Source organism: Anabrus simplex, chromosome 3 (assembly GCF_040414725.1).
Source record: "Anabrus simplex isolate iqAnaSimp1 chromosome 3, ASM4041472v1, whole genome shotgun sequence".
In the NCBI taxonomy this organism is placed as follows: domain Eukaryota; kingdom Metazoa; phylum Arthropoda; class Insecta; order Orthoptera; family Tettigoniidae; genus Anabrus; species Anabrus simplex.
This window is the reverse complement of record NC_090267.1, coordinates 275,520,970-275,548,445: the sequence shown is the minus strand read 5'-3', so window position 1 is coordinate 275,548,445 and position 27,476 is coordinate 275,520,970. Positions and strand designations below refer to the sequence as shown.

Sequence of the window (27,476 nt, the reverse complement as noted above, 5' to 3'; positions counted from 1 at the left end):
TATGAGTTAAGATTCTCAAACTTCTGTTCTTGCCCGCGAGACAAATCTTGAACATGTTTTACGTCTTAATAAAGTCACCATGATGTACACCACCCGGGTGGATCACTTTCCTCACGACGAGACCTTTGCTAACACAGTGTAACGATGTGCATACGATCAAATGCTGTAATGCCTAGGTGAGGCATTATTAGACACTGATCAGCACAAAAGTCCAATACTGTGCATATTACGTTCAAGGGTCCCAGTCTGTATTGCCCTGAGACTGTATGACTTACCTCCAAATTCACTTAACAGGCGATGTTACCTTGCATTCCGATTCCTCTTTTTAATGGGACTAGTGAGTAAGTAAGTATACCTTTATTTCCTCCAGATCTATACAGTGTTTGAACCTAACGATCTCTATGGAGCAAGTAGAAATACCCATAGTAAACAAAACAAAACTGCAACAGCAGACATAGCAATACCTCCCTACTTCCTGGGTAAATGATCGCATATGTAACTCTCTCTCCTGACCTAGCATAATACCTGGATGCTAAGAACCTCCCCTCCCGCCCGGTAACACATGCTCTCACCGACCCCCTTTCACCTACTACTAGCCAGTAGTGGGGAAGGCCACCATTCTCCTGCGCTGAGTCAAGTGAAATTTCACACTTTACATGCGTCAGGATTTTCCGTTGCCTGGTTCATTGTCTCTTTCCTCTTGACACACATGAGATTTAGCTTTTAAGGTGGCTGTACATCTGCTTCTAATTCTGTTCAAAAATCTACATAATTTACCGGCACACTTCCATTCAGACACTAACCACCTTAAAAGCTTATCTCCATTACACGGTTAAGCCATCAACTTCAGCTGCTGCTCAGTCATAAACATACGCTTCTCTTCAATCGTTTCTTTACATACTGTCAATAAGTGAAAATCCTCTCTCTTATCACCACACAACACACACACACACACACAACGTATTTACTTTTGACTTCATCCAACCTTTATTCATATACACCTAAAATCTTTCTTTTTTTGCTATTTGCTTTACGTCGCACCGACACAGATATGTCTTACGGCGACGATGGGATAGGGAAGGCCTAGGAATTGGAAGGAAGCGGCTGTGGCCTTAATTAAGGTACATCCCCGGCATTTGCCTGGTGTGAAAATGGGAAACCGCGGAAAACCATCTTCAGGGCTGCCGACAGTGGGGCTCGAACCCACTATCTCCCGATTACTGGATACTGGCCGAACTTAAGCGACTGCAGCTATCGAGCTCGGTATACCTAAAATCACCATATTAAACCTGTTCTCACCGTCCTATTTACATTTGCCACTCTCAAATTCAACACTTGATTTACCCTCATAAACATATTTAGGCTAGCTCTCTTCCTACATTCGGCTATCAGCTCTTGTTGAGCAATATCTCTTGCCCTCATAATCACATGTTTCCAACACGTACCCCTTCTCCTCCCCTATTCAGTATAATAAAACTCACCTAACCCCAGTGTATCTAAGGCGTTCTTTACCTTATCAACCCAGTAATCACTTCATTTGATACTGGTAAGCCGACTGCAGAATTAGGTCCCCTTCACCTTCTCTCAATCTGCACCAGTAAATAAGCACTCTTTTTAAAATGTCAACCTTGATATACTCTTTACAAATCATCCTTATCCCTGCACTCGCGGCACAGAATGGCAACCCCATAACAATCTTGCAGAACTTACTCTTTATCTTCTCTAATATCCCACGCTCTTTCTCCACCTCCAAACCTCAGAAGCATACAGCACTTTACTCTTCACCAGTGCACCGAAAGAATGAAATGGCGTATGGCTTTTAGTGCCGGGAGTGTCCGAGGACAAGTTCGGCTCGCCAGATACAGGTCTTTTGATTTGACGGCCGTAGGCGACCTGCCCGCCGTGACAAGGATGAAATGATGAAGACGACAAGTACACCCAGCCCCCGGGCCGGCGAAATTAACCAATTAAGATTAAAATTCCCGACCCTGCCTGGAATCGAGCCCGGGACCCCTGTGACCAAATGCCAGCACGCTAACCATTTAGCCCGGAGCCGCACACCACTGCACTAAACACCATGCATTGTATATCATAACCTACACCCCGAAATTTATTCTCCAATATCCCAGTTACTGAGAGTGCAGCTTGACCTTTCCATTTGGCTTGCCTAAGCTGCTCCACCCAGCTACCATTTCTACTTATCAAAACTCCCAGATACTCTAATTTATCCACCACCTCTATGTCTTCCCCATTTATTGTCCACTTCCTCCCCGGATTCTTTTTGTTCCCTTTCCTACAGACCAACACCTTAGTCTTTTTACTGTTGATCCTCAATGAGCATTTCTTCGTAAAACAACATACCTCGTTCAAGGTCTTTTGCAGGCCTCCAGCTGTCAACCTCAACAATAATACATCATCAGCAAAAGTCAACCCTGGAATTTGTTGTAACCCTAGGACCGGACAGGCCAACTTTTTCTCCCCATGACTATCTAGTAAGTCGTTACTGAACAATAAGAATAAAATTGGCGACACTTTACACCCTTGTTTTAGCCCAAATTTCGATTCAATCAATCCACTAACCACCCTCTCCTCCACCTTAATGCTACAGTAGACTTTTTTATATATGCTTTTAATCGCTCTTCTCATCTTCTCCCCCACCCCTACCCTCCCCGGTTTTTCAAACAAGGCCTCCCTACTCACTGTATCAAATGCCTTCTGGAAATCAAACCAGCTATAAACAGTTTGAAGCCTTCTTTTCTAACATATTTATCTATTACGACATTGTTCTCATAATCATTAAATTATCCGCCATCCTCCTCCCTTTTCTGAAACCTCTCTGAAATAACGATAGAGTAGAGTAATCTTCCGCCCACTTCCTCAAACTGTTTGCCAAAATACTCGTGTACACCTTGCTCAGGGAGTAGAGCAGGGTTATGCCCATTTAGTTACTGGGATTAGCCCCCTCTCTTTTGTTTTTATAGATAGGACGTATGATCCCTTTCTGCCATTCTTTCGGGACTTTCGCCCTCTCGAATATCTTGTTTAGAAATGTAAACAAACTGTCCGTCATCTGTCTATTTTTTTTTCTACTTCCTTCCAATACCGCAGTCCTGTTCTTCAATTTACTTATCCCTCCCACCACCTCCTTGCCTGTTATTCTTTTATCCAACTCCTGATTACCCCTCTCTATCACCCTTTCAAACTCATAACTTCCTTCTGCCCTTACCCACCCTTCCTTCTCCCCTAATATTTACTGGGAGTACATCACCCATGTTCCATATTCAATTTTAGGTGTTGTCACTCTACTTGCCCCCTATTAATTTTATTAACACTCACCCACACCTTATCTCTTTTCCTGTCTTCACACTCCTGTTTAGCGCTTCCGTTTGAGCCTCCTACCATGCCTTTTATCTCTCTACTAACATTTTCTTAAATTCTTTTCTCAAACTGCAAAACTGTTCCCTTACCCCAGCCCCACCATGTTTCCTGTACTCAACCAGCGCTCCCATCACTAACTCCCTCCTCCTTCTTCTTCTTCTTCTTCCACTCCATATAGAAATATCCCTCTCCCTCTACTCTAGTCGTCTTCCTGAATGCCTTTTCCACCACCACTCTCCCCACAAGGATATTCCAGTACATCTAAAGACCTATCAATGTTATTATTCACAATTACTACATCTATCCCTAACCTAATAATCTGAAATTCTGCATCTTCAAGGTAGTTGTTTAACTTCACTTTACCCTCCTCAGTCCAAATATACTTGAGAATCTGCGAGCTTTTTCCTTCCCCCTCTTCCTGATCCCCTCTCCCACTCCTATTCACGATTACATATACCGAGCTCGATAGATGCAGTCGCTTAAGTGCGGCCAGTATCCAGCATTCGGGAGATAGTAGGTTCGAACCCCACTGTCGGCAGCCCTGAAGATGGTTTTCCGTGGTTTCCCATTTTCACACCAGGCAAATGCTGGGGCTGTACCTTAATTAAGGCCACGGCCGCTTCCTTCCCACTCCTAGCCCTTCCCCGTACCATCGTCGCCATAAGACCTGTCTGTGTCGGTGCGACGTAAAGCAAGTAGCAAAAGAAAAAGAAGAAAAAAGAAGAAATGATTACATATACCGGGAATGATGTGATTCCACCCAATCAACCATTTCAATCCTACTTATTCTATCTAAAATATCTTCCGAAGTAATCACCAAATCAATAACACTTCCTCCCTCATTTGTAATATATGTAATTTTTCCTTCCGTATCACCTTTCCACCATCCATTCAGTATGCACGAGTTGCTCACCCAACATAATTCTAGCAACTTCTGCCCGTAGCCATTCCTCCCTTTACCTTCAATTATCTTAAATCCCATCTTTACTCCCGTTTTCTCTTTACCATACTCTGGACTGGAGAACCCAATTCTCGCGTTTCAATCCCCTAACAAAATCAATTCATCCTCTTCATACTTTCCGCTTATCATATTTATTTCCTCTATCAGTCCTTCAAAAATTGCATATATTGAGCCCCTTGGTGAATTGTATATAAAACCCAAGCACACACTCTTCATCTTATCTCCCTCCAATTTAAACCCAACCCACATTACCTCTTCCATCTCATTCTCTATACCTGTATCTATAATTTGGTCACTTAACTCTTCTTTAACTAATAGCGATATACCCCCTGGATTTCTTACCTTCCTTCCCTGTTTATACCTCGTTTTATTACTTACGGCGAATCCCTTCCAAGTTAGACTTATCCCTTCTTCGAGCCATGTCACTAAAAGGGCCACTATATCAAAACTCTCCACCATCTTACCTACTTCTGCATTATCCAACTTACTTCCTACCCGTTCAATATTTACAAAGCCTATCTTACACCCTACATACCTTCTACTCTCATTCTCCCCCTCCTTCTCACTCTTTTTTTTTTTTTTTTTTTTTTTTTTTTTTTTTTTTTTTTTGCTATTTGCTTTACGTCACACCGACACAGATATGTCTTATGGCGACGATGGGATTGGAAAGGCCTAGGAAGTGGAAGGAAGCGGCCGCGGCCTTAATTAAGGTACAGCCCCGGCATTTGCCTGGTGTGAAAATGGGAAACCACGGAAAACCACCTTCAGGGCTGCCGACAGTGGGGCTCGAACCCACGATCTCCCGATTACTGGATACTGGCCGCAATTAAGCGACTGCAGCTATCGAGCTCGGTGTTCTCACTCTTAATTCTGTTTACATCCACTGTATTAGTAGATTTACTTCTAGTTTTACGCATTCCTTCTCTTTCCTCCCTGCTCTCTACCTTTTTTGACGTCTTAGCAGATTATTTGGTCCCCCTCTCCTCCTGCCCTTTGCTTTTCTTCCCCCACAGATCCTGTAGACTTACACTTCTAACCCTGCTCATTACCTCTCTCCGGCTACTCCCCCCCCCCCACTTCCACAGCACTTGTCGGCGACACACGGCTGCTCCCGCCTCTCTCCGCACCTTGATCAGCCTCTTCTTCTCCCCGGCGGTTTCACTGCTTCTCTTCTTCACACTGGACTTTACCCCTCTCCTCACCAACAGCCATTACTCCGTCATCACCAGCCGAACCATCCTCTTCTATTGTTACACCTCCCACTCACGTTTGCATAATATCCTGTAGATAATTTTTGTTCGTTTCCTGCAACTTATCAGCCGACCATTCTCTTGGCCATTTTCCATTCCCCACCACCAATTTATTGCCGCTAATGAACGCTCTGAGTCCTTCTTGCCTCGCTCTCCACATGTGTCTTCTTATCACTTTAAACTCTCTGCTCGCTTCAATGCCTACGTCCTGTTTCAACCATATCTTCTCTTCCTTTAAGTTCCCTGTGTTCCTTAGGACAATTCCAGCTATCAGGGTAGATATCAGTGTAAGCTTAATTGGCCTGCCACCTTTACTTTTCACTCTTCCCACTCTCCCGACCTCATCAATATCCACCTCACTAAATTTATCTACATTCTGTTCTGTACCATCTCCACCACCTTATAAACTAGTGCCCCCTTCTCTTCTTTCGCAGTTTCTTCAACTCCATATATAAAAATATTCTTCTTCCTTCGTTCCTGGTTTCCATCCGCTACTTCTCTCTTCAGTTTCGCCACCTCCCCTTCCAGAAACTGACCTTTCATTCGCATTTTTCCATCTCCACCTCTTTACTCTCCACTTTTTCCTTCATCTCTTCCACCTCATTCCTAATGCACTGCCTAACTCCTTGGAATGATCTCTTATCATTTCCTTCAACTGGTCTATCTGACACGCCTCCCTCATCACTTCTTTTAGCCTCTCAATCTCTTCTCACCCTAGGGCACCAATTGGACCAGGCCCTGGGTTTATCTCTACTCCACCTGTTATAAGCAGCGCTACCAGCACCACCACCACCACCACCACCACCACCAGCAACCCTACCATCTTACCAATTTTCTCTCCCTTCATCCTCATACACAATTTCGATTTCTTCCTCCAGCACTGCCAACTTCCAATCCTCACTCGATAGAACTGCAACGTTATCCCCATACTTTAGCACTCACTCAGCACATCCGCTCACACTGCTTACTCGATCGAGACTCGAATGGGGCTAGTATCAACGAAAGTTCTTCAAACGCACCCAAGATATAGCTGGGGGTAACACCCCCCCCCCCCCCCGTGGTTTGGAATGTCGTAAATCTTGAGATATATATTTAGCGACATGAAAGAGGTTGTACATTCCTGGAAATTAGTGCGTTCTTACCTTTGAACTGGGCGGTGGAGATGGCAGCAGGGATGATGGTCAAAAAAGTGAAGACAACGCAGAGAGCCGAAATGATGGCCCGCGCATAGAACGTCAGGTTAGAGTTGAACTCAGGCCGTAGGCGCCTCGAAATCCACGTCTGCAATGAGACAGATAACAGGCGGTGTACAACTTGAAACAAACAAACAAACAAACAAACAAACAAACAAACAAACAAACAAAATAGTCAGTCAGTCGGACAAGCGCGTACCACTGCAGTCTTCCTGCTGACTGACGACTGATTTCCTCGGGACAGTACCAAATATAAGAAAATCATATCTGACTCCACATATGAGTGGCAGGGAGCTAAGTTTGGTCCCAAGATGTCCCGAGTTCGACTGCCGGTCAACTTTTGGAATTTTCAACCGAAGATGGTTCTTTTGTTTCGACGACGGGATGTTTGCACCATTTCCACCCCTCACGAACAACAAACATCACGTTCTTTCATCGACATATAGACGCAGTACCCCGAACAGCAGCCGCCTGCCATCCTCCACGGAAGAAGTTACAGCGAGTCTAGGTTAGTAGCAACATGCATATTATATATTATTAGAAAATCTACAAGATATTTAATAACACAATATGAATCCACAATAGATTCTAGGATCTTATATCCCTATGGGATGGGGCGATAGAATACATCGACGGAATCTCCTCCCTGTTGTAAGAGGCGACTAGAAAGGCGATCAGGGGCTCTCATATAGGAACGTGGGTTGGCGACCTCTGTTCCCATAGCTGAGTGACATTGGTTACGCTTACTTCCGTTAGATTGGTCACTTTCAACTTTGCTATCCGATCTCCCTTGGTCAAGTCTTGTTCTCTACCGAGCCCGACGGTATTAGGTTTGCAAGACCTAGGGAGTCTTACTGTCATGCCCTTCGTGCCCACTGTTTTGCCGACATCTTCATTCTTCAAAGTGTCGAACCTCTTCCTTTTGCCTTCTGATTAGCACTGATAGAGGATGATTGCCCAGTTGTACTTCTTCTTAAAACAATCACAACCACCACCTAGGATCACAGTGATAGGCTAATAATGAAGTCTAAATTAAGTTTAGTTGGTAGAGTATCCGGACACGTACTCGAAATTGCAATAAAAGGTCATCTCCGTACAGGCCATGAAGGCCTTTGGAGGGGTGGAAGGTAAAGGCTTTCACTATCCGTAACCTCGGCACTTGATGGGTTGGAGTGGTTAGCTCTACGCCTGGCCACCTTGGCCCCCAGGAATGAACCTGGTACTCATTTTTAGTGTAGGATGAGCGAACCTCAGGGCTATGTGCACCTCCGCAAGTGGAAATCTCGCTTCTTAAATTTTACGACTTCATGACGGGGATACGAACCCACCGAACCGAGCATGCCTTTACCGCCTCGGCCAGGCAGCCCCTCTCGAAACTGCACTCTACTGCAAATGTTCCTCTGATATACTGCCCTTTACTAGACATAACTGCAAGGCACGGTTGGACCTACCCTTGCCCTTTTGTATACAGCCCGAACTCTGCGGGGGGAACTGTCTACAAGATGTCAGAATATCTCCAGAGGAATGGCAGACCATTGTTCTTTTTTTTAGAAATGTAACCAAACTTTTTGCAACTTGCTTTACGTCGCACTGACACAGATAGGTCTTATGGCGACGATGGGTTAGGAAAAGCCTAGGAGTGGAAAGGAAGCGGCCGTGGTTTTAATTAAGGTACAGCCCCAACATTTGCCTGGTGTGAGGAAACTATGGAAAACCATTTTCAAGGCTGCCGAAAGTGGGGTTCGAACCTACGATCTCCCGGATGCAAGCTCACAGCTACACGCCCCTAAACGAACTCGCCCGTCCCAGAGGTGTTCAATAAGATGAATGTCGGAACTCTGGGCTGGCCAGTTCATTTCTGGAATCTTATTGTCTGCAAATCATTCACCAACACACCCTGCTTTATGGCTAAAAGCATTATCAGGCGGAAACTGACAGTGATCATCACTGTTTTGGTCTTCTACCGTAACTGGAAAAAATGTCCTTACGTCTTTCCGCATTCAGCGTGCTCTGTAGTATTATGAGAGGACTGAGTCCTTTCCAAGAAAAACCTTCCCACACTGTCACCCCACCTCCTATAAATTTCACAGTGGGGACTGTGCAGAATGGTATATATCGTTCGCCAGGTCCAAACCCTCCCATCTAAATAGTCACTCCAAATCACGCGATTTCAGTCGTCCATGGACCAGCGGTAGTGCTCTTTACACCGCCGGATGCGGTGTTCAGTAAGGTAATGTAAGGTGTATGGGTGATGCCATTACCTGTGTATTCCGTACCACCTTCTTCAATGGTCGACGGTCCCTGCCAGTGAACACACGTGGCCTACCCAACTGTAGTTTTATTGTGATTGTGTCTTCCCATTTCCTCTACACAATCATTTCCTCGACAACTTTGGGCTCTCAGCCGCATTTTTATAACAACAATGACCGTCATAGCAACATCTAGTATCTTGTAGACATGATGTAGTCCTTTGGGCTTATGCCGTGACAAGAAAATAAGGTGAAATTCTTTACGTTTCGCAGAGAACTGTGTTCTGCGTCATCAGAAGAAAATCTCGACTGTCCACGAGAAATGCTTCTTAAACAAGGAGCTTCAAAGCTCACCTTATTTTCTTGACAGGGGCTGCCTGGTCGAGGCGGTAAAGGCGTGCTCGGTTCACCCGGAAAGATGCGGGTTCGATTCCCCGTCAGGAAGTCGTAAAATTTAAGAAACGAGATTTCCACTTCAGGAGGTGCACATGGCCCTGGGGTTCACTCAGCCTACATCAAAATGAGTACCAGGTTAATTCCTGGGGGCAAAGGTGGCCTGGAGTAGAGTTAACCACTCTACCCCACCAAGTGTCGAGGTTACGGATGGTGGAAGCCCTTACCTTCCACCCCTCCAGGGGCCTTCATGGCCTGTACGGAGATGACTGTTTTGCTTTTTTTTTTATTTCCTTGACACGGCAGAAGCCCGAAAGCCTATATCATGTCTATAAGTACGGGCCGTGAAAGCATCAATGGCAACATCTAGTATCTTATTTACGTGTACTAAGGAATGTCCGGATATTTGTTATGAAAGAGTGTATATTATGTTTAAAAGGAATGCAATTAAAGTCCAGTAAAACAGAAGAGAAGGGAGAGACTGTGAGTGAGTGAGTGAGTGAGTGAGTGAGTGAGTGAGTGTGCAACTGAAAAATGACCTCGATACTGTTGTGAGAAGGACAGCAGGCAAATAAATGGTATGATGATAAACGGGGATAAAAGTCAGGTTGTGAGTTTCACAAATAGGAAAAGTCCTCTTAGTTTTTGTTACCGTGTTTTAGCGGTAGGTAGAGGTGAAAGAAGGTGCGGGTGTGAACGGGTCTCAAGCTACGAAAGTAAAATTAATTTAAAATTTAACAAGGTTATATTTTCTTTTCAAAAACAAAGAAATAACAAGCATGGCAGGTACAAGGTAGCAAGTCTAAAGGGTAGTTACAATATTTACAGGATTTGGGCTTCGCGCCCTGACTTCACAATGCTTGGGCAATCAGCTCAGTTTTACCCCAAACACAAGTTTCAACAGAGGGGCAGAAAACCCCATTCATGCCTAGGAGCCCTTGCTCCAAATTACACTGAAAAGCCTCCACGAGGCATACAACACTCAATTTTCAAAAGAGCCACTCACTCTCAACTTTAAGCCTCTCCCAGGCCACACCAAACTCCACCTTCAAGCTGTCCTCAACGGACATAAACACAGGGGTAAAATACCCAATCTACTGAGGCCTATTAAGTGAGAAAAGGTTAATTATATGGCCTCTAAAATACCAACTTGAAAGGAGGCTCTCCGCACTCCTAATACACTTTATTTAAAACCTACTTGGCACTAGGCCGTTAATGCAAGGGCTAATCCCATAATACAGAGGTGACTTCAGAAAAGAACAATTTACATTATATTAACGAAGAATAGGTTGAGAAAAATAAGATCACCTCAAAACAATATGATTGGGAGCTCGAGAGGGTTAAGCACTCTCTATCCCGATATGCAGTTTAAAAGATGAAATAGATACAAGTTTCTTTACATTTAAGAAAGGTTACATAACGGAAAAAGCTTCGGACCCGCCCCGAGAGTTAAACTGCTGAGCTAGCAAAGAAAGAAGTTATTAATTGGCCATTACCTTGTTGTTGACCGCTGCCGAAGAAAGAGGCGCTTCCCGCCCCCTGCTATGTACTTTACACACAGAAAGATGGAACAGAAGTGGCGCAGAGACCCTAAAATCAGCAGTTTATATACTCTCGCGGAAGGTTCTAGGCGTTAGGGGAATGAGAACACCCTCCCCCAATCACTTTATTGGAGAATAAAGAGAAACCCCTACACAAGATGAAGAAGAAACACATTATTGGTGGAAAATTAATTTCAGAAATTCGGGATTGGCTAGATTTAAAACAAGGGGAAAGAAAGGGGTAATATTGCCAACTTAACCAATGACTGAAAGAAATTTAACAAAGAACAAACTTTTGAAATAAAATTTTCTCCAAGGAACAGTTCTTTTTCTTCGCACTAGGGTGCACTATTGTAGTTCTTCAGTAGTGTCCTCTAGAAGAGAAAGTTCACACTTCTTACTTCAAGCAAAACAAAAACACATCAAAAATGACACAGTTCTAAAACTCCAAAATTTACAGGTAGTGACATCTTCTGAGAAGGTAGAAAATTAATACCGTCAATAAAGTTCAGACTTCCTCCAGCAGAGGATTTTCAACTGGCGCACCTTTCAAATTAGCGGCGTGGAGGTGTACCGCCCGGTACAGTTTTAATTACTGCGTTGATGGGGTGAAAGTTTCCTTTAGGGATCATTGTAAATACCTAGGTATAAATATAAGGAAAGATCTTCATTGGGGTAATCACATAAATATGATTGTAAATAAAGGGTACAGATCTCTACACATGGTTATGAGAGTATTTAGGGGTTGTAGTAAGGATGTAAAGGAGATAGCATATTTGTCTCTGGTGAGATCTCAACTTGAGTACCGTATGGTTCCAGTGTATGGGACCCTTACCAGGATTACTTGATTCAGGAACTGGAAAAAATCCAAAGAAAAGCAGCTCGATTTGTTCTGGGCGATTTCCGACAAAATAGTAGCGTTACAAAAATGTTGCATAGTTTGGGATGGGAAGACTTGAGAGAAAGGAGACGAGCTGCTCGACTAAGTGGTATGTTCCGAGCTGTCATTGGAGAGATGGCGTGGGAGGACATCAGTAGACTAAGTTTGAATGGTGTCTTTAAAAGTAGGAAAGATCACAATATGAAGATAAATTTGGAATTCAAGAGGACAAATTGGGGCAAATATTCGTTTATAGGAAGGGGAGTTAGGGATTGGAATAACTTACCAAGGGAGATGTTCAATTAATTTCCAATTTCTTTGCAATCAGTTAAGAAAAGGCTAGGAAAACAACAGATAGGGAATCTGCCACCTGGGCGACTGCCCTAAATGCAGATCAGTAGTGATTGATTGATTGACAGTGTGATTGATTGTGTATTACTGGAAGTAAGCTTAATATTTTTCTTCTTTCTCCTCTTTCTCCTGCGGGAGGTGGGGGGGGGGGGATATTCGGTTGAGAATAGGACTGTATCGACGTTCATACATTCGCAAACATTAAAAAAACATGGCAAATGTAATATGTTATTCTTTCCTTACTTTCAACGAGTATGGTTTGTTAGGTGTAGCCTCCTGCCCGATGTAAACATAGTCACAGCATCCCTTCTCTGAGAAACCCTCCTGATTGCTTACATTATGCCTCACCACGTGGTGAGCTGTACAGGGAGTTTGAACCGAAAACACGAGGGTTATAAATAAAGTAGTGGCAATGTAGTGCAGACACTCGCAGCAGATCGGGCATAGGTCAGGTGGCCCTGTTGTCGATGTGTAGTGTGCATTTGACGGACATCCAGTTGGGAGTGTTGTTGATGTGTGGCGTTGGAGTGAAGAGTGTCGATTTCACTGCTCTAAAGCGTGTTTTCAAAAGGTGATCAGCGTTCGTGGATTAAAATTGGGGTTGCCCGCGGCAAAAATGCATCAGAATGTTATCGAGGATTATGTGAAGCCTTAGAGGACGGTTGCACGATGGGTCAAGGCGTTTCGCGCGATTCGGAATGAGACTGCGGGTTTGCACCGCACAGGTTGGCCGTCCATTCCTCAGGATTAGATTGACATCGTGAGTGGTCTCGCTTCAGTAGATCATCGATGGACTGTCCGGGAGGTTGGTCTCAGTCATCAAACGGTGTGGCACATACTGACGAAATGTCTTAACATGAGGAAAATTGCGTTCAACTGGGTTCCACTTCAACCCACCGACATACAGAAATGGTACCGCTATGCACTAGCTAGCATCAACCTGGACAGACACCGCAATGAAGGAGACACATTTCTGCAGCGTATTGTCGCCATTGACGAGACGTGGGCACGAGCATACGAGCCGGAATTAAAGTGGCAATCGAATGAATGGCGGCACTCAGGATCGCCACGTCCACATAAATTCCGACAGGAACCCAATCGGATGAAGCTTATGCTGATTATGGCATACGATTACGAGGGTGTTATTTTTCCACATGCTGTACCTGAGGGGCAAACCGCCAACAGTGACTACTGGAGCGACATCTGCGACCGGCTATCGGCGAAAACGTCCGCGTTTATTGCAAGAGGATCACTCTGTCCTGTTGCAAACAATATGTCGGAAACAATGTCAGGCTCTTATTGCAAATGTGGCAAAGGGGAGGCCTTGGAACACCCCCCGTACTCACCAGACATGAGTTCTTGTGACTTCGATCTGTTTCCGAAGTTGAAGGAACCCCTCTGAGACCACCGATTTCCTGACATGGCATCTCTCCTCAGGGCATTGGGGTGCTCCGTCGCTGTCATCAACAGAGAACGCCTTGCTAACGGTCCCCAACGTATTCCCAACATTCGGCAAAAGGTAATACTCTCTGCGGGTGACTACACTGAAGGAATGCAATGCAATTATACTCGTAGTTCATTAAATATTGCTACTACTTCATTAAGAGCCCTCGTACAAAACCCACACCACCAAAAGTTATCTATCAGAAGTAGGGTGAGAAGAAGAATATTCACTTGGGCATATCACTCGTATGCTTGCACAATACAAACGAACCAACTCCCTAAGGAAACGATTAAACATACAATAGTATGTTTCATAAAAGAACCCGAACTGAGCCACGTCGGACTTCCATTATTCATACAAATCAGAATAAATAATACAATAATAGTCCGAAATGACTAATAAATACATAATGTATTCTCTCCGGCAGTGATTCGATTCCCTACAAATCCATGTCGGAGTCATCGCCGTCACTTGATAATGATGCATTTACATTAATTATCAAATTGCCAATCACATGAGGCCATCGATCGGTCTAACTCCCACAGTCTTTCCGTTTCCTCCACCACACATACCATTTCTCATATCTTACATACTTTAGTAAGTCCTCCGTTCACCATGGCATGCAAGTCCCTTAAGGTAAAAATTATGCTGTGTCTCGCTACAAAACATTTTTTTTTTAAAAAGGCGGAAACGCTGCTAAATTATGCTGTTAAAGAATCGATGTATTTCACTGTTAAGACATGATACTTTCCAAAAATAAATTGTGATGATTGATTGATTGATTGATGTTCGTTGTTTAGAGGGGCCTAACATCGAGGTATCGGCCCCTAATGGTATGAAATGAGACGAAATGAGATGACAAATTAAAAGTCCGAAATCCTTCAGTGACCACAATTTAAAGCCTGAGGGGGATGGATGGATGGATGGATGGATGGATGGATGGATGGATGGATGGATGGATGGATGGATGGATGGATGGATGGATGGATGGATGGATGGATGGATGGATGGATGGATGGATGGATGGATGGATGGATGGATGGATGGATGGATGGATGGATGGATGGATGGATGGATGGATGGATGGATGGATGGATGGATGGATGGATGGATGGATGGATGGATGGATGGATGGATGGATGGATGGATGGATGGATGGATGGATGGATGGATGGATGGATGGATGGATGGATGGATGGATGGATGGATGGATGGATGGATGGATGGATGGATGGATGGATGGATGGATGGATGGATGGATGGATGGATGGATGGATGGATGGATGGATGGATGGATGGATGGATGGATGGATGGATGGATGGATGGATGGATGGATGGATGGATGGATGGATGGATGGATGGATGGATGGATGGATGGATGGATGGATGGATGGATGGATGGATGGATGGATGGATGGATGGATGGATGGATGGATGGATGGATGGATGGATGGATGGATGGATGGATGGATGGATGGATGGATGGATGGATGGATGGATGGATGGATGGATGGATGGATGGATGGATGGATGGATGGATGGATGGATGGATGGATGGATGGATGGATGGATGGATGGATGGATGGATGGATGGATGGATGGATGGATGGATGGATGGATGGATGGATGGATGGATGGATGGATGGATGGATGGATGGATGGATGGATGGATGGATGGATGGATGGATGGATGGATGGATGGATGGATGGATGGATGGATGGATGGATGGATGGATGGATGGATGGATGGATGGATGGATGGATGGATGGATGGATGGATGGATGGATGGATGGATGGATGGATGGATGGATGGATGGATGGATGGATGGATGGATGGATGGATGGATGGATGGATGGATGGATGGATGGATGGATGGATGGATGGATGGATGGATGGATGGATGGATGGATGGATGGATGGATGGATGGATGGATGGATGGATGGATGGATGGATGGATGGATGGATGGATGGATGGATGGATGGATGGATGGATGGATGGATGGATGGATGGATGGATGGATGGATGGATGGATGGATGGATGGATGGATGGATGGATGGATGGATGGATGGATGGATGGATGGATGGATGGATGGATGGATGGATGGATGGATGGATGGATGGATGGATGGATGGATGGATGGATGGATGGATGGATGGATGGATGGATGGATGGATGGATGGATGGATGGATGGATGGATGGATGGATGGATGGATGGATGGATGGATGGATGGATGGATGGATGGATGGATGGATGGATGGATGGATGGATGGATGGATGGATGGATGGATGGATGGATGGATGGATGGATGGATGGATGGATGGATGGATGGATGGATGGATGGATGGATGGATGGATGGATGGATGGATGGATGGATGGATGGATGGATGGATGGATGGATGGATGGATGGATGGATGGATGGATGGATGGATGGATGGATGGATGGATGGATGGATGGATGGATGGATGGATGGATGGATGGATGGATGGATGGATGGATGGATGGATGGATGGATGGATGGATGGATGGATGGATGGATGGATGGATGGATGGATGGATGGATGGATGGATGGATGGATGGATGGATGGATGGATGGATGGATGGATGGATGGATGGATGGATGGATGGATGGATGGATGGATGGATGGATGGATGGATGGATGGATGGATGGATGGATGGATGGATGGATGGATGGATGGATGGATGGATGGATGGATGGATGGATGGATGGATGGATGGATGGATGGATGGATGGATGGATGGATGGATGGATGGATGGATGGATGGATGGATGGATGGATGGATGGATGGATGGATGGATGGATGGATGGATGGATGGATGGATGGATGGATGGATGGATGGATGGATGGATGGATGGATGGATGGATGGATGGATGGATGGATGGATGGATGGATGGATGGATGGATGGATGGATGGATGGATGGATGGATGGATGGATGGATGGATGGATGGATGGATGGATGGATGGATGGATGGATGGATGGATGGATGGATGGATGGATGGATGGATGGATGGATGGATGGATGGATGGATGGATGGATGGATGGATGGATGGATGGATGGATGGATGGATGGATGGATGGATGGATGGATGGATGGATGGATGGATGGATGGATGGATGGATGGATGGATGGATGGATGGATGGATGGATGGATGGATGGATGGATGGATGGATGGATGGATGGATGGATGGATGGATGGATGGATGGATGGATGGATGGATGGATGGATGGATGGATGGATGGATGGATGGATGGATGGATGGATGGATGGATGGATGGATGGATGGATGGATGGATGGATGGATGGATGGATGGATGGATGGATGGATGGATGGATGGATGGATGGATGGATGGATGGATGGATGGATGGATGGATGGATGGATGGATGGATGGATGGATGGATGGATGGATGGATGGATGGATGGATGGATGGATGGATGGATGGATGGATGGATGGATGGATGGATGGATGGATGGATGGATGGATGGATGGATGGATGGATGGATGGATGGATGGATGGATGGATGGATGGATGGATGGATGGATGGATGGATGGATGGATGGATGGATGGATGGATGGATGGATGGATGGATGGATGGATGGATGGATGGATGGATGGATGGATGATGGCACAGAAGCTCGCGCAAAACAATAGTATTACGGACCAAGGGAATGCTTCTAAAGCACAATGCTGAATCGATTATGTCATCGGCCCCTCATAATGGTATTTATCGCTAGAAAAGTAGAACCATGGTATTTCTCATGTTGCGGTACTAATCAAGAGTAGCGTAGACTAGCGGTATTCCACACATTATGGTACTACTCACAGGTAATGAAATTCGCATATGTATTACAGATCTACTGTGTTTCGCACATTGCGATGCCATTGACACGCAGCGCAAATCTATGGTGTTCATCACCCGAGCGTACTCACCACAGGGACTCGTACTATCCCGTGGTGTTCCTCATATAGTGGGTACTAATCATAGCCAAGCCAGAATCATGGGTTCCGTCATCCCATGGTGTCGCTCATATAGTGCTACCAATCACAGGTAGGCTATGTAAAAGCCTTCGCGCTCTCGCTTGCTACTAATCACAAACCTATTTCATACCTAACATACTGGTACTACGCGAAAGGAAAAGCGACCCATGGTGTTCCCCGCGTGGTGGTACTAATCACGAGTAGTTTCATGGTTCCAATTTGATCATCCCTTGGTCGCCTCTTTGAGTCGCCTCTTACGACAGGCAGGGGATACCGTGGGAGTATTCGTCTGTGTCCCCCACCCACAGGGGGTAGAATAAATTGTGGAACACGTTGAAAACTACCTGTTTTTTCCCACTTGTCAGAAGCTTGAGAGGTCATTGTTTCACAGCTTCCACCATTTTTACACAACGGAGCTATTTGTAATTAAATATGACTATGTTCAGTTAGCCTTGGTGCATTAGTCATACGAAGCAATTGCTTCCCACTACATTCATAAATGAAGGTTACAATACAAAAATCCTATTCTGAAATACATTTAGTAAGTTAAACGATGTTGTAAATTTAACATTGTAGGGAATAGTGGTTGAACAACGCTGCAGGACCGGCAGCCAATCAGAAAACTTCCCACGTACTTGTTTACATCGGGCTTCAGCTTCTGTCAAACAAAGTGTAGTTTAATTTCCTTCCCCATAATTATCACGCACTACGATTTTGAAACGCGAATTTTGATGGGAGGTGGGTGTTTGAGATACGTTAGTGACTATATGGTGTTCAGAATATCCCTTCTTTTCAAGTTTTTCTATTATTTTCTTTTATCTTTACTTCAAGCTTTTTCTTGAAGTCTACCTTCACCTCTGGACTAACTGAGGGATTACATTATGCAGTACCATAACTAATAATATTGATAATAATAATAAGAAATACTGTAAACGATTCAGCTCTTTGTCTCAATATTCAGTGTATTGGTCTTCGGTTCAGAGGACCTCGGGTTTTAATTCGTGGTCGGACCAAGGATTTTTGAGTGTGGTTAATTCCTCTGGCTCTGGAATTAGGCGTTTGTGTTCGTGTTAATATTGGGTGGCCAGATTACACGCATGAAAATACGGGGCACTATGATTGCCGTTGATTAAGTCCTGTTTAAGATCAGAATTTCTTAACACGAGGCACAGACCTCACAAAGAGTACCATTTATTTATAGAAAACCAATAATAATAATAATAATAATAATAATAATAATAATAATAATTGTACCGGGCGGTACACCTCCACGCCGCTAATTTAAAAGGTGCGCCAGTTGAAAATCCTCTGCTGGAGGAAGTCTGAACTTTATTGACGGTATTAATTTTCTACCTTCTCAGAAGATGTCACTACCTGTAAATTTTGGAGTTTTAGAACTGTGTCATTTTTGATGTGTTTTTGTTTTGCTTGAAGTAAGAAGTGTGAACTTTCTCTTCTAGAGGACACTACTGAAGAACTACAATAGTGCACCCTAGTGCGAAGAAAAAGAACTGTTCCTTGGAGAAAATTTTATTTCAAAAGTTTGTTCTTTGTTAAATTTCTTTCAGTCATTGGTTAAGTTGGCAATATTACCCCTTTCTTTCCCCTTGTTTTAAATCTAGCCAATCCCGAATTTCTGAAATAAGTTTTCCACCAATAATGTGTTTCTTCTTCATCTTGTGTAGGGGTTTCTCTATATTCTCCAATAAAGTGATTGTGGGCGGGTGTTCTTATTCCCCTAACGCCTAGAACCTTCCGCGAGAGTATATAAACTGCTGATTTTAGGGTCTCTGCGCCACTTCTGTTCCATCTTTCTGTGTGTAAAGTACATAGCAGGGGGCGGGAAGCGCCTCTTTCTTCGGCAGCGGTCAACAACAAGGTAATGGCCAATTAATAACTTCTTTCTTTGCTAGCTCAGCAGTTTAACTCTCGGGGCGGGTCCGAAGCTTTTTCCGTTATGTAACCTTTCTTAAAATGTAAAGAAACTTGTATCTATTTCATCTTTTAAACTGCATATCGGGATAGAGAGTGCTTAACCCTCTCGAGCTCCCAATCATATTGTTTTGAGGTGAACTTATTTTTCTCAACCTATTCTTCGTTAATATAATGTAAATTGTTCTTTTCTGAAGTCACCTCTGTAGTATGGGATTAGCCCTGGCATTAACGGCCTAGTGCCAAGTAGGTTTTAAATAAAGTGTATTAGGAGTGCGGAGAGCCTCCTTTCAAGTTGGTATTTTAGAGGCCATATAATTAACCTTTTCTCACTTAATAGGCCTCAGTAGATTGGGTATTTTACCCCTGTGTTTATGTCCGTTGAGGACAGCTTGAAGGTGGAGTTTGGTGTGGCCTGGGAGAGGCTTAAAGTTGAGAGCGAGTGGCTCTTTTGAAAATTGAGTGTTGTATGCCTCGTGGAGGCTTTTCAGTGTAATTTGGAGCAAGGGCTCCTAGGCATGAATGGGGTTTTCTGCCCCTCTGTTGAAACTTGTGTTTGGGGTAAAACTGAGCTGATTGCCCAAGCATTGTGAAGTCAGGGCGCGAAGCCCAAATCCTGTAAATATTGTAACTACCCTTTGGACTTGCTACTTTGTACCTGCCATGCTTGTTATTTCTTTATTTTTGAAAAGAAAATATAACCTTGTTAAATTTTAAATTAATTTTACTTTCGTAGCTTGAGACCCGTTCACACCCACACCTTCTTTCACCTCTACCTACCGCTAAAACACGGTAACAAGTGGTAGTAGAGCGTGGTTGAATGGGTCTCAATTTAGCCCTTTTTGACGGCTAAACATTGTTTTGTTCCGAACTCTAACAATTTTCTCAGTTGCTGGAATTTTTTTTTTGAGTTTTTCAAAATTGTTCTGTCATCATGCCCGGACCTCGCGATGTTCTTCATCTTAACTATTTGCGCAAAGAGGAGTTGATATATGAGTTAACTATTAGAAATGTGCAATCTGGAGGCACGGTTGCAGTAGACACAAACAAGCTTAGAGAGTCCCTTGAATTGCCCATTTCAATCCCCACCTTGGGAGAGAAAGAAGTTGACGACTCTCTTTCCACGATCGTCGAGAATATTACTGGGCTAGCATCTGTAGTTAGTTTTTTTGATGAAAATGATCCTTCTCCTAATCAAATTAAGCGTGTGCAAGCCAGGCTATATCACTTTTCAAATAGAGTTAACGATCTGTTGTCTCTGAAGTTGAATGACGTTCAGAGGAAGGAAGCTAGTACGCTGCTTGAAAATATTTCTGAATTATCTAGCAAGGTCACTCAATTGTTAACTGGGGAAGTTCCTCCCAAAACTGATCAACCCGCCACGATGAATGCTGGGAGCGAGGAAGAGCCTCCTAAGGGAGAAGTCAATAGGATAACCGTTGCTGCTTAAACTATCTCTGCCCCATTAGACAACGAGTCTGAACGTCGTAACTCATTGACTAATGTACGTTCTGAATTAACTTCTTTGCCACTTAAACCTTTACCGACTATGTCACCTGGGTTCAGTAGTTTGCCCCATCCATTGGCAATGTTGCTCAGGGGTATCTCTAAGTTTTCAGTTAATACCACCAGTGAAGTAATTTCATTTTTAAGAGAATTTCAGGATCATGCCCTTGTTTTTTCTCTTTCTCCGTGTGAAATTTTGCAAATAATTTATCCTTATGCAACTGGTATTCTCTCAGACAAAATAGTAAGAGCCATAGCCGAACAGTCATATATTGAAGATTTTCATGCACATTTGCTTGCAAATTTTATTCCTGCTCGCGCGAGGTCATCTCTGATTCAGAAGTACTATTACCGTATACAACGCTTGGATGAAAACTTGGCTGATTTCATACAGGACATTAAGTTTTATACTAGGGTGTTTGCTCTTCACTTCCCTGAGGATCAGATTGTACAAGCCATTGTGGAAGGTATTTCACCATCTTATAGATCATATTTGTGTTTCGCGGCGTGCCCACAAACCTTCTCTGAACTTGAAGCATTTAGATACGCCGATTCATTGCGTGTCGCGAAAGAACCCCCGCCTTCTTTTAGTAATAATCGGCCTCCACCTCGCCGACCAGTCACACCCCGTAAATGCTATGCTTGCGGGTCGCCCGACCACCTTCGGAACAAGTGCCCATTGCTCAAATCTAGTGTGACAAGGAATGGAGCTGGCTCATCACAAGGCTGTTTTAAATGTGGGGCCTTCTCACATATCGCCAAGAATTGTCCCAATTCGAATAGCATCCCCTCCTGCTCAACTTCTGGTGCAACTTCCAACAACAATATAAAGTGACTAGTGCCTTCGGCTGAGTCGATTAATCCATCTTCCCGAGACTCAGCCCCTAGTAAACAGGTTGTAAATTCAGGGAACGAGCAATTTTCAAATGCATCTTTTGAATGCCCCAAAGAGTGTCTTAGGATTGGGGCGGATTCCCCCGCACCTATTCCTTTTCTTAAGATTGAGTTAAATAATGAGCCTATAACCGCTCTATTAGATTCAGGCAGTGTCTGTTCGATTATTTCGGCTGAATGGTATTCTAAATTGAAATCTGTTTGTAAACTACCTGACTATGTCTCATCTCCTGTTCTATATGTTTCGGCTAATTCATCTCCATTAGAAATTCTAGGTTCCTTACTGGTCAAAATTCGTATTTTTAAATTTACATGGAAAACCAAACTGTTTGTGGCTAAGCACTTGTCTTGCCCCATCATACTGGGAGCGGACTTCATTTCTCACACTGGTCTTGTGCTCGATCTTCAGAGTAAGTCGTGCACATTCAAATTTGCGTCCAATTGTAACATTCCCTTGTTAAAGTGTAATTCTGTATCATGTTCATCTATTTCGCCTACCCAGGATGAGATGTTGTTAGACCTTAGACATCTACCTGAGGAGCAGGCTGATAGTATTCGTAAATTATGTCAGTCATTTCCAGAGGTGTTCTCTGATACTCTTGGTGTTACTGACCTTATTGAATACAAAATTGAGGTCACGGATTCGATTCCTGTCCGTTTTCCACCTTATAGGCTATCTCCACCTAAAATGAAGGCTCTGAAAGAAATTATCGATCAGATGTTGAAGGATGGTATTAGGTCCTCTAAGTCAGCGTATTCTTCGCCTATTTTTCTAGTCCCGAAACCCCAAGGGGGCCTCAGGCCTGTCATTGATTACAGGGCTCTCAATCGGAAGGTGGTGTTACAATCTGTGCCCCTTCCCGACCTTCATTCTTGTTTTTCATGGTTTCGTAAGGCCAAGTTCTTTACTATCTTGGACTTGAATCAGGCCTATAATCAAATTCCCCTTGCCGAAGAGTCTAAACACCTTACAGCGTTTGCCACGGACTGGAATTTATATGAATACAACCGCGTGCCTTTCGGACTCTCCACGGGAGCAGCTGTACTCACTAGGCTGCTAGATAGGGTCTTCTCCGACATCAAATTTGAATACTTGTACCACTACTTGGATGATGTCGTCGTATTTTCGGAAACCTTCGAAGAACATCTAGATCATCTGCGAGAAGTTCTCAATCGCCTTCGTAAGGCTGGGTTAACTGTCAAGTTGTCCAAGGTTGCCTTTGCTAAGCCCTCTATGTCATTCCTAGGGCATATTGTGTCACCTGATGGTGTTGCAGTCGATCATTCTAGAACACAGGCCATCCGTGATTTTAAACCTCCCAAGGACATTAAAGGTATCGCCAGGTTTATTGGTATGGTGAATTTCTTCAGAAAGTTCATTCCTAACTTTGCTAATAGAGCGGCGCCCTTGAACCTTCTTCGTAGGAAAGGCATCAAATTCGAGTGGGGACCTTCTCAACAAGCCGCTTTTGAAGATCTTAAATTAGCTCTCTGTAATGCCCCTGTACTTGCTATGCCTGATTTCTCGAAGAAATTCATCGTCCAAACTGACGCGTCGTCGTCAGCAGTAGCTGCAGTCCTTCTTCAAGAGACTGAACTAGGGAGGCGACCCATCGCCTATGCATCTAGGACCTTGTCGGCTCAAGAAGCCAAGTATTCCATCTATGAGCTCGAAGGTTTGGCAGTTTTATTCGCCTTAGAAAAGTTCCGTCTCTATCTGGAACACGTCAAATTCGACCTGGAGACAGATAATCAAGCCTTAAGCTGGGTCTTAGGTAGGCCGCGTCGTACTGGTCGTATAGCCCGTTGGGCCATCCGTATTTCTGCCTTCCAATTCGATGTCAGGCGTATCAGAGGTACCGAAAATGTTGTTGCTGATGGACTCAGTCGTATGTTTTCTAACGACGTCGAGACCCATGAACCGGTCGACAGTTCGTCACCTCCCGAGTCCATACTATCTGGTGTTAATGCCATCTTAACAGATGCTCCCATGCTTTTTAGGGATATTGAGAAATACCAACGTGAAGATCCGACGCTGGCTCCGATAATGGAAACCCTTTCTTCTGGGGAACATGTCGTCCCTTATGTTCTGAGGAATGGTGTTTTATGTTGCCCTTCGAGGCATGACAAGATGATGAAGGTTGTCGTTCCAGCTGTTCTTGTGCCTATGATCTTCAAATACTATCATGAGATCCCATTGGGGGGGCATCTGGGAATATTTAAAACTCGTGAAAAGATTCGTGAAATGTTCATCTGGAAAGGTATGGACGGCGAAATCCGTGAACTTGTAAAAGCTTGTAAAGCTTGTTTGCTCAGTAAACCCACCATGTCCACCAAGGTAGGCCTTTTGTCTTCGCATCAAGCGTCGCGCCCCATGGAACGCCTGTATATTGATTATGTAGGACCCTTCCCCCAGTCAAAGGGAAATGCTAACAAGTTCATCTTTGTATGCGTAGATGGCTTTACTAGATTTTCTTGGTTATTTCCGACTAAGCTGGCTACCGCTCAGTCTACCATTACTTGCTTAAATTCTATTTTTGCTTCTTTTGGTCCGTGCCAATATATTGTATCTGATAATGCTAAGGCTTTTACATCTAATTTATTTCGTAAATTCTGTTTTGACTTGTCCATCTCTCATGTAACTACTTCTGCTTATTACCCTCAACCATCTCTGGCTGAACGAGTTAACCGTAATCTCAGGTCCGCACTTATTGCCTATCATCATGAAGATCATTCCAGGTGGGACACGTCCCTGCATTGGTTAGCTTTTGCTTTGAATTCGGCGGTTCATGAATCACATAAATTTACTCCAGCCTCGTTGATGTTCAAGTTTGTTCCCAACACGCCGCTCTCTAACCTCTGGTCTCTGAGTGACATTCTACCCGAGACAATAGATCCGGACAACATTAAAGATCTTTGGAAGAAGGCTAAAGCCAATCTTAAAGTGTCTCATGAAAAGGTTAGGGAAAGGTATGATCGTGGACGGAGACCCACCCCTTTGAAGGTAGGTGACCAAGTTATGGTCAAGAACTTTGTTCCCGCGGGCAAGCTTGCCCCCAGATTTCATGGGCCTTGTATCATTCTCGATTTTCTTACGCCGGTTACATTGTTAGTAAGCAATCCAGCCACCGAGAGGATATTTAGGGTTCACCTGTCCCAGGTGAAACCGGTGTAAATTTTGTGTCAACTTGCTTCATATAATTTGATAGGAATATGAAGGTTATATTTTTTTTTTGAGTTTCCACTCTTAAGGCATTCTGCTCCTCCTATAATATTTTGTTTTATATGTAAACTTTTTGTAAAACCTTCCCCGATCCGTTAAACTGCCATTTTGTCCTTACCATGGCCATTACCACGCTCCCGTCTCCTGCTATACACACTGTGGCTTGCTTATATTAAATGCCATGGATATCTGCACGCCGCTGGCCCCTCAACCTCTCCACAAAGTCTGTGCCCTCAAAAATGATGATAGTCCAACAATTCTGCCGCCTAGCTTAAATGTTTCAGTGCCCCCGCAGCCGCGCGGCGCCGTGCCGCGACTGGGTTTGAGGATGGGCCCCCTCGACCCCAGCGAGGACGACATGTGCACGGCGAGCCGGAGCTCTCCTCCCGGCCAAGGCTGACGTGCGGTGCACGACCTGCTACTTGCCCGCAGCCTGTATATCTTCACCGCGGGCGCGGCGTGTTTCAACACCACTGCTCCCCTCATGGTGCGGGCGAGCGGTATCTCAGGGTACTTGAGGGGTCCGAGCGGCCTCTCCTGGACGCAAGCGGCAACGGCCGATCTGGCCATTCAACTTAGTCTACATCAACTACATGGACATTCCAGTTCGACATTACTACCTTCTCTTGGATTTTTCTGCAATACCTGGTGGACTTAGAATTTTTTTTTCTCAACTTTAAAAACTAAAGTTTATCTTCTGAATTCAACTTCTACAAGCATAAAGACTTTACTTCACCTGCAAAAACAAAATTTTGAAACTGAATCAAACCACATTAAGAAAATCTTAAAAATACTTCTGCAATTAATCTCCACATCTACATCAAAACTTGGACCTAGTTTTCAAACAAATTTCATGTGTCACCCCTGGATGAACTTTTGGGGGGGGAGGTCCGTACCGGGCGGTACACCTCCACGCCGCTAATTTAAAAGGTGCGCCAGTTGAAAATCCTCTGCTGGAGGAAGTCTGAACTTTATTGACGGTATTAATTTTCTACCTTCTCAGAAGATGTCACTACCTGTAAATTTTGGAGTTTTAGAACTGTGTCATTTTTGATGTGTTTTTGTTTTGCTTGAAGTAAGAAGTGTGAACTTTCTCTTCTAGAGGACACTACTGAAGAACTACAATAGTGCACCCTAGTGCGAAGAAAAAGAACTGTTCCTTGGAGAAAATTTTATTTCAAAAGTTTGTTCTTTGTTAAATTTCTTTCAGTCATTGGTTAAGTTGGCAATATTACCCCTTTCTTTCCCCTTGTTTTAAATCTAGCCAATCCCGAATTTCTGAAATTAATTTTCCACCAATAATGTGTTTCTTCTTCATCTTGTGTAGGGGTTTCTCTTTATTCACCAATAAAGTGATTGTGGGCGGGTGTTCTCATTCCCCTAACGCCTAGAACCTTCCGCGAGAGTATATAAACTGCTGATTTTAGGGTCTCTGCGCCACTTCTGTTCCATCTTTCTGTGTGTAAAGTACATAGCAGGGGGCGGGAAGCGCCTCTTTCTTCGGCAGCGGTCAACAACAAGGTAATGGCCAATTAATAACTTCTTTCTTTGCTAGCTCAGCAGTTTAACTCTCGGGGCGGGTCCGAAGCTTTTTCCGTTATGTAACCTTTCTTAAAATGTAAAGAAACTTGTATCTATTTCATCTTTTAAACTGCATATCGGGATAGAGAGTGCTTAACCCTCTCGAGCTCCCAATCATATTGTTTTGAGGTGAACTTATTTTTCTCAACCTATTCTTCGTTAATATAATGTAAATTGTTCTTTTCTGAAGTCACCTCTGTAGTATGGGATTAGCCCTTGCATTAACGGCCTAGTGCCAAGTAGGTTTTAAATAAAGTGTATTAGGAGTGCGGAGAGCCTCCTTTCAAGTTGGTATTTTAGAGGCCATATAATTAACCTTTTCTCACTTAATAGGCCTCAGTAGATTGGGTATTTTACCCCTGTGTTTATGTCCGTTGAGGACAGCTTGAAGGTGGAGTTTGGTGTGGCCTGGGAGAGGCTTAAAGTTGAGAGCGAGTGGCTCTTTTGAAAATTGAGTGTTGTATGCCTCGTGGAGGCTTTTCAGTGTAATTTGGAGCAAGGGCTCCTAGGCATGAATGGGGTTTTCTGCCCCTCTGTTGAAACTTGTGTTTGGGGTAAAACTGAGCTGATTGCCCAAGCATTGTGAAGTCAGGGCGCGAAGCCCAAATCCTGTAAATATTGTAACTACCCTTTGGACTTACTACTTTGTACCTGCCATGCTTGTTATTTCTTTA

At 44.1% G+C, this 27,476-nt stretch overlaps 1 protein-coding gene across 2 annotated transcripts in view; it reads right to left on the bottom strand.

Annotated features, from left to right (window-relative positions):
• The window catches only part of LOC136867221 (DNA damage-regulated autophagy modulator protein 2), a 189,339-nt gene that overhangs the window by 60,315 nt on the left and 101,548 nt on the right, over positions 1–27,476 (bottom strand). For both annotated transcript variants that reach the window (XM_067144358.2, XM_067144359.2), the window contains exon 5: positions 6,732–6,870. In XM_067144358.2, the coding sequence (XP_067000459.1) occupies positions 6,732–6,870 (139 nt within the window). The remainder of the gene's footprint in view (positions 1–6,731; positions 6,871–27,476) is intronic.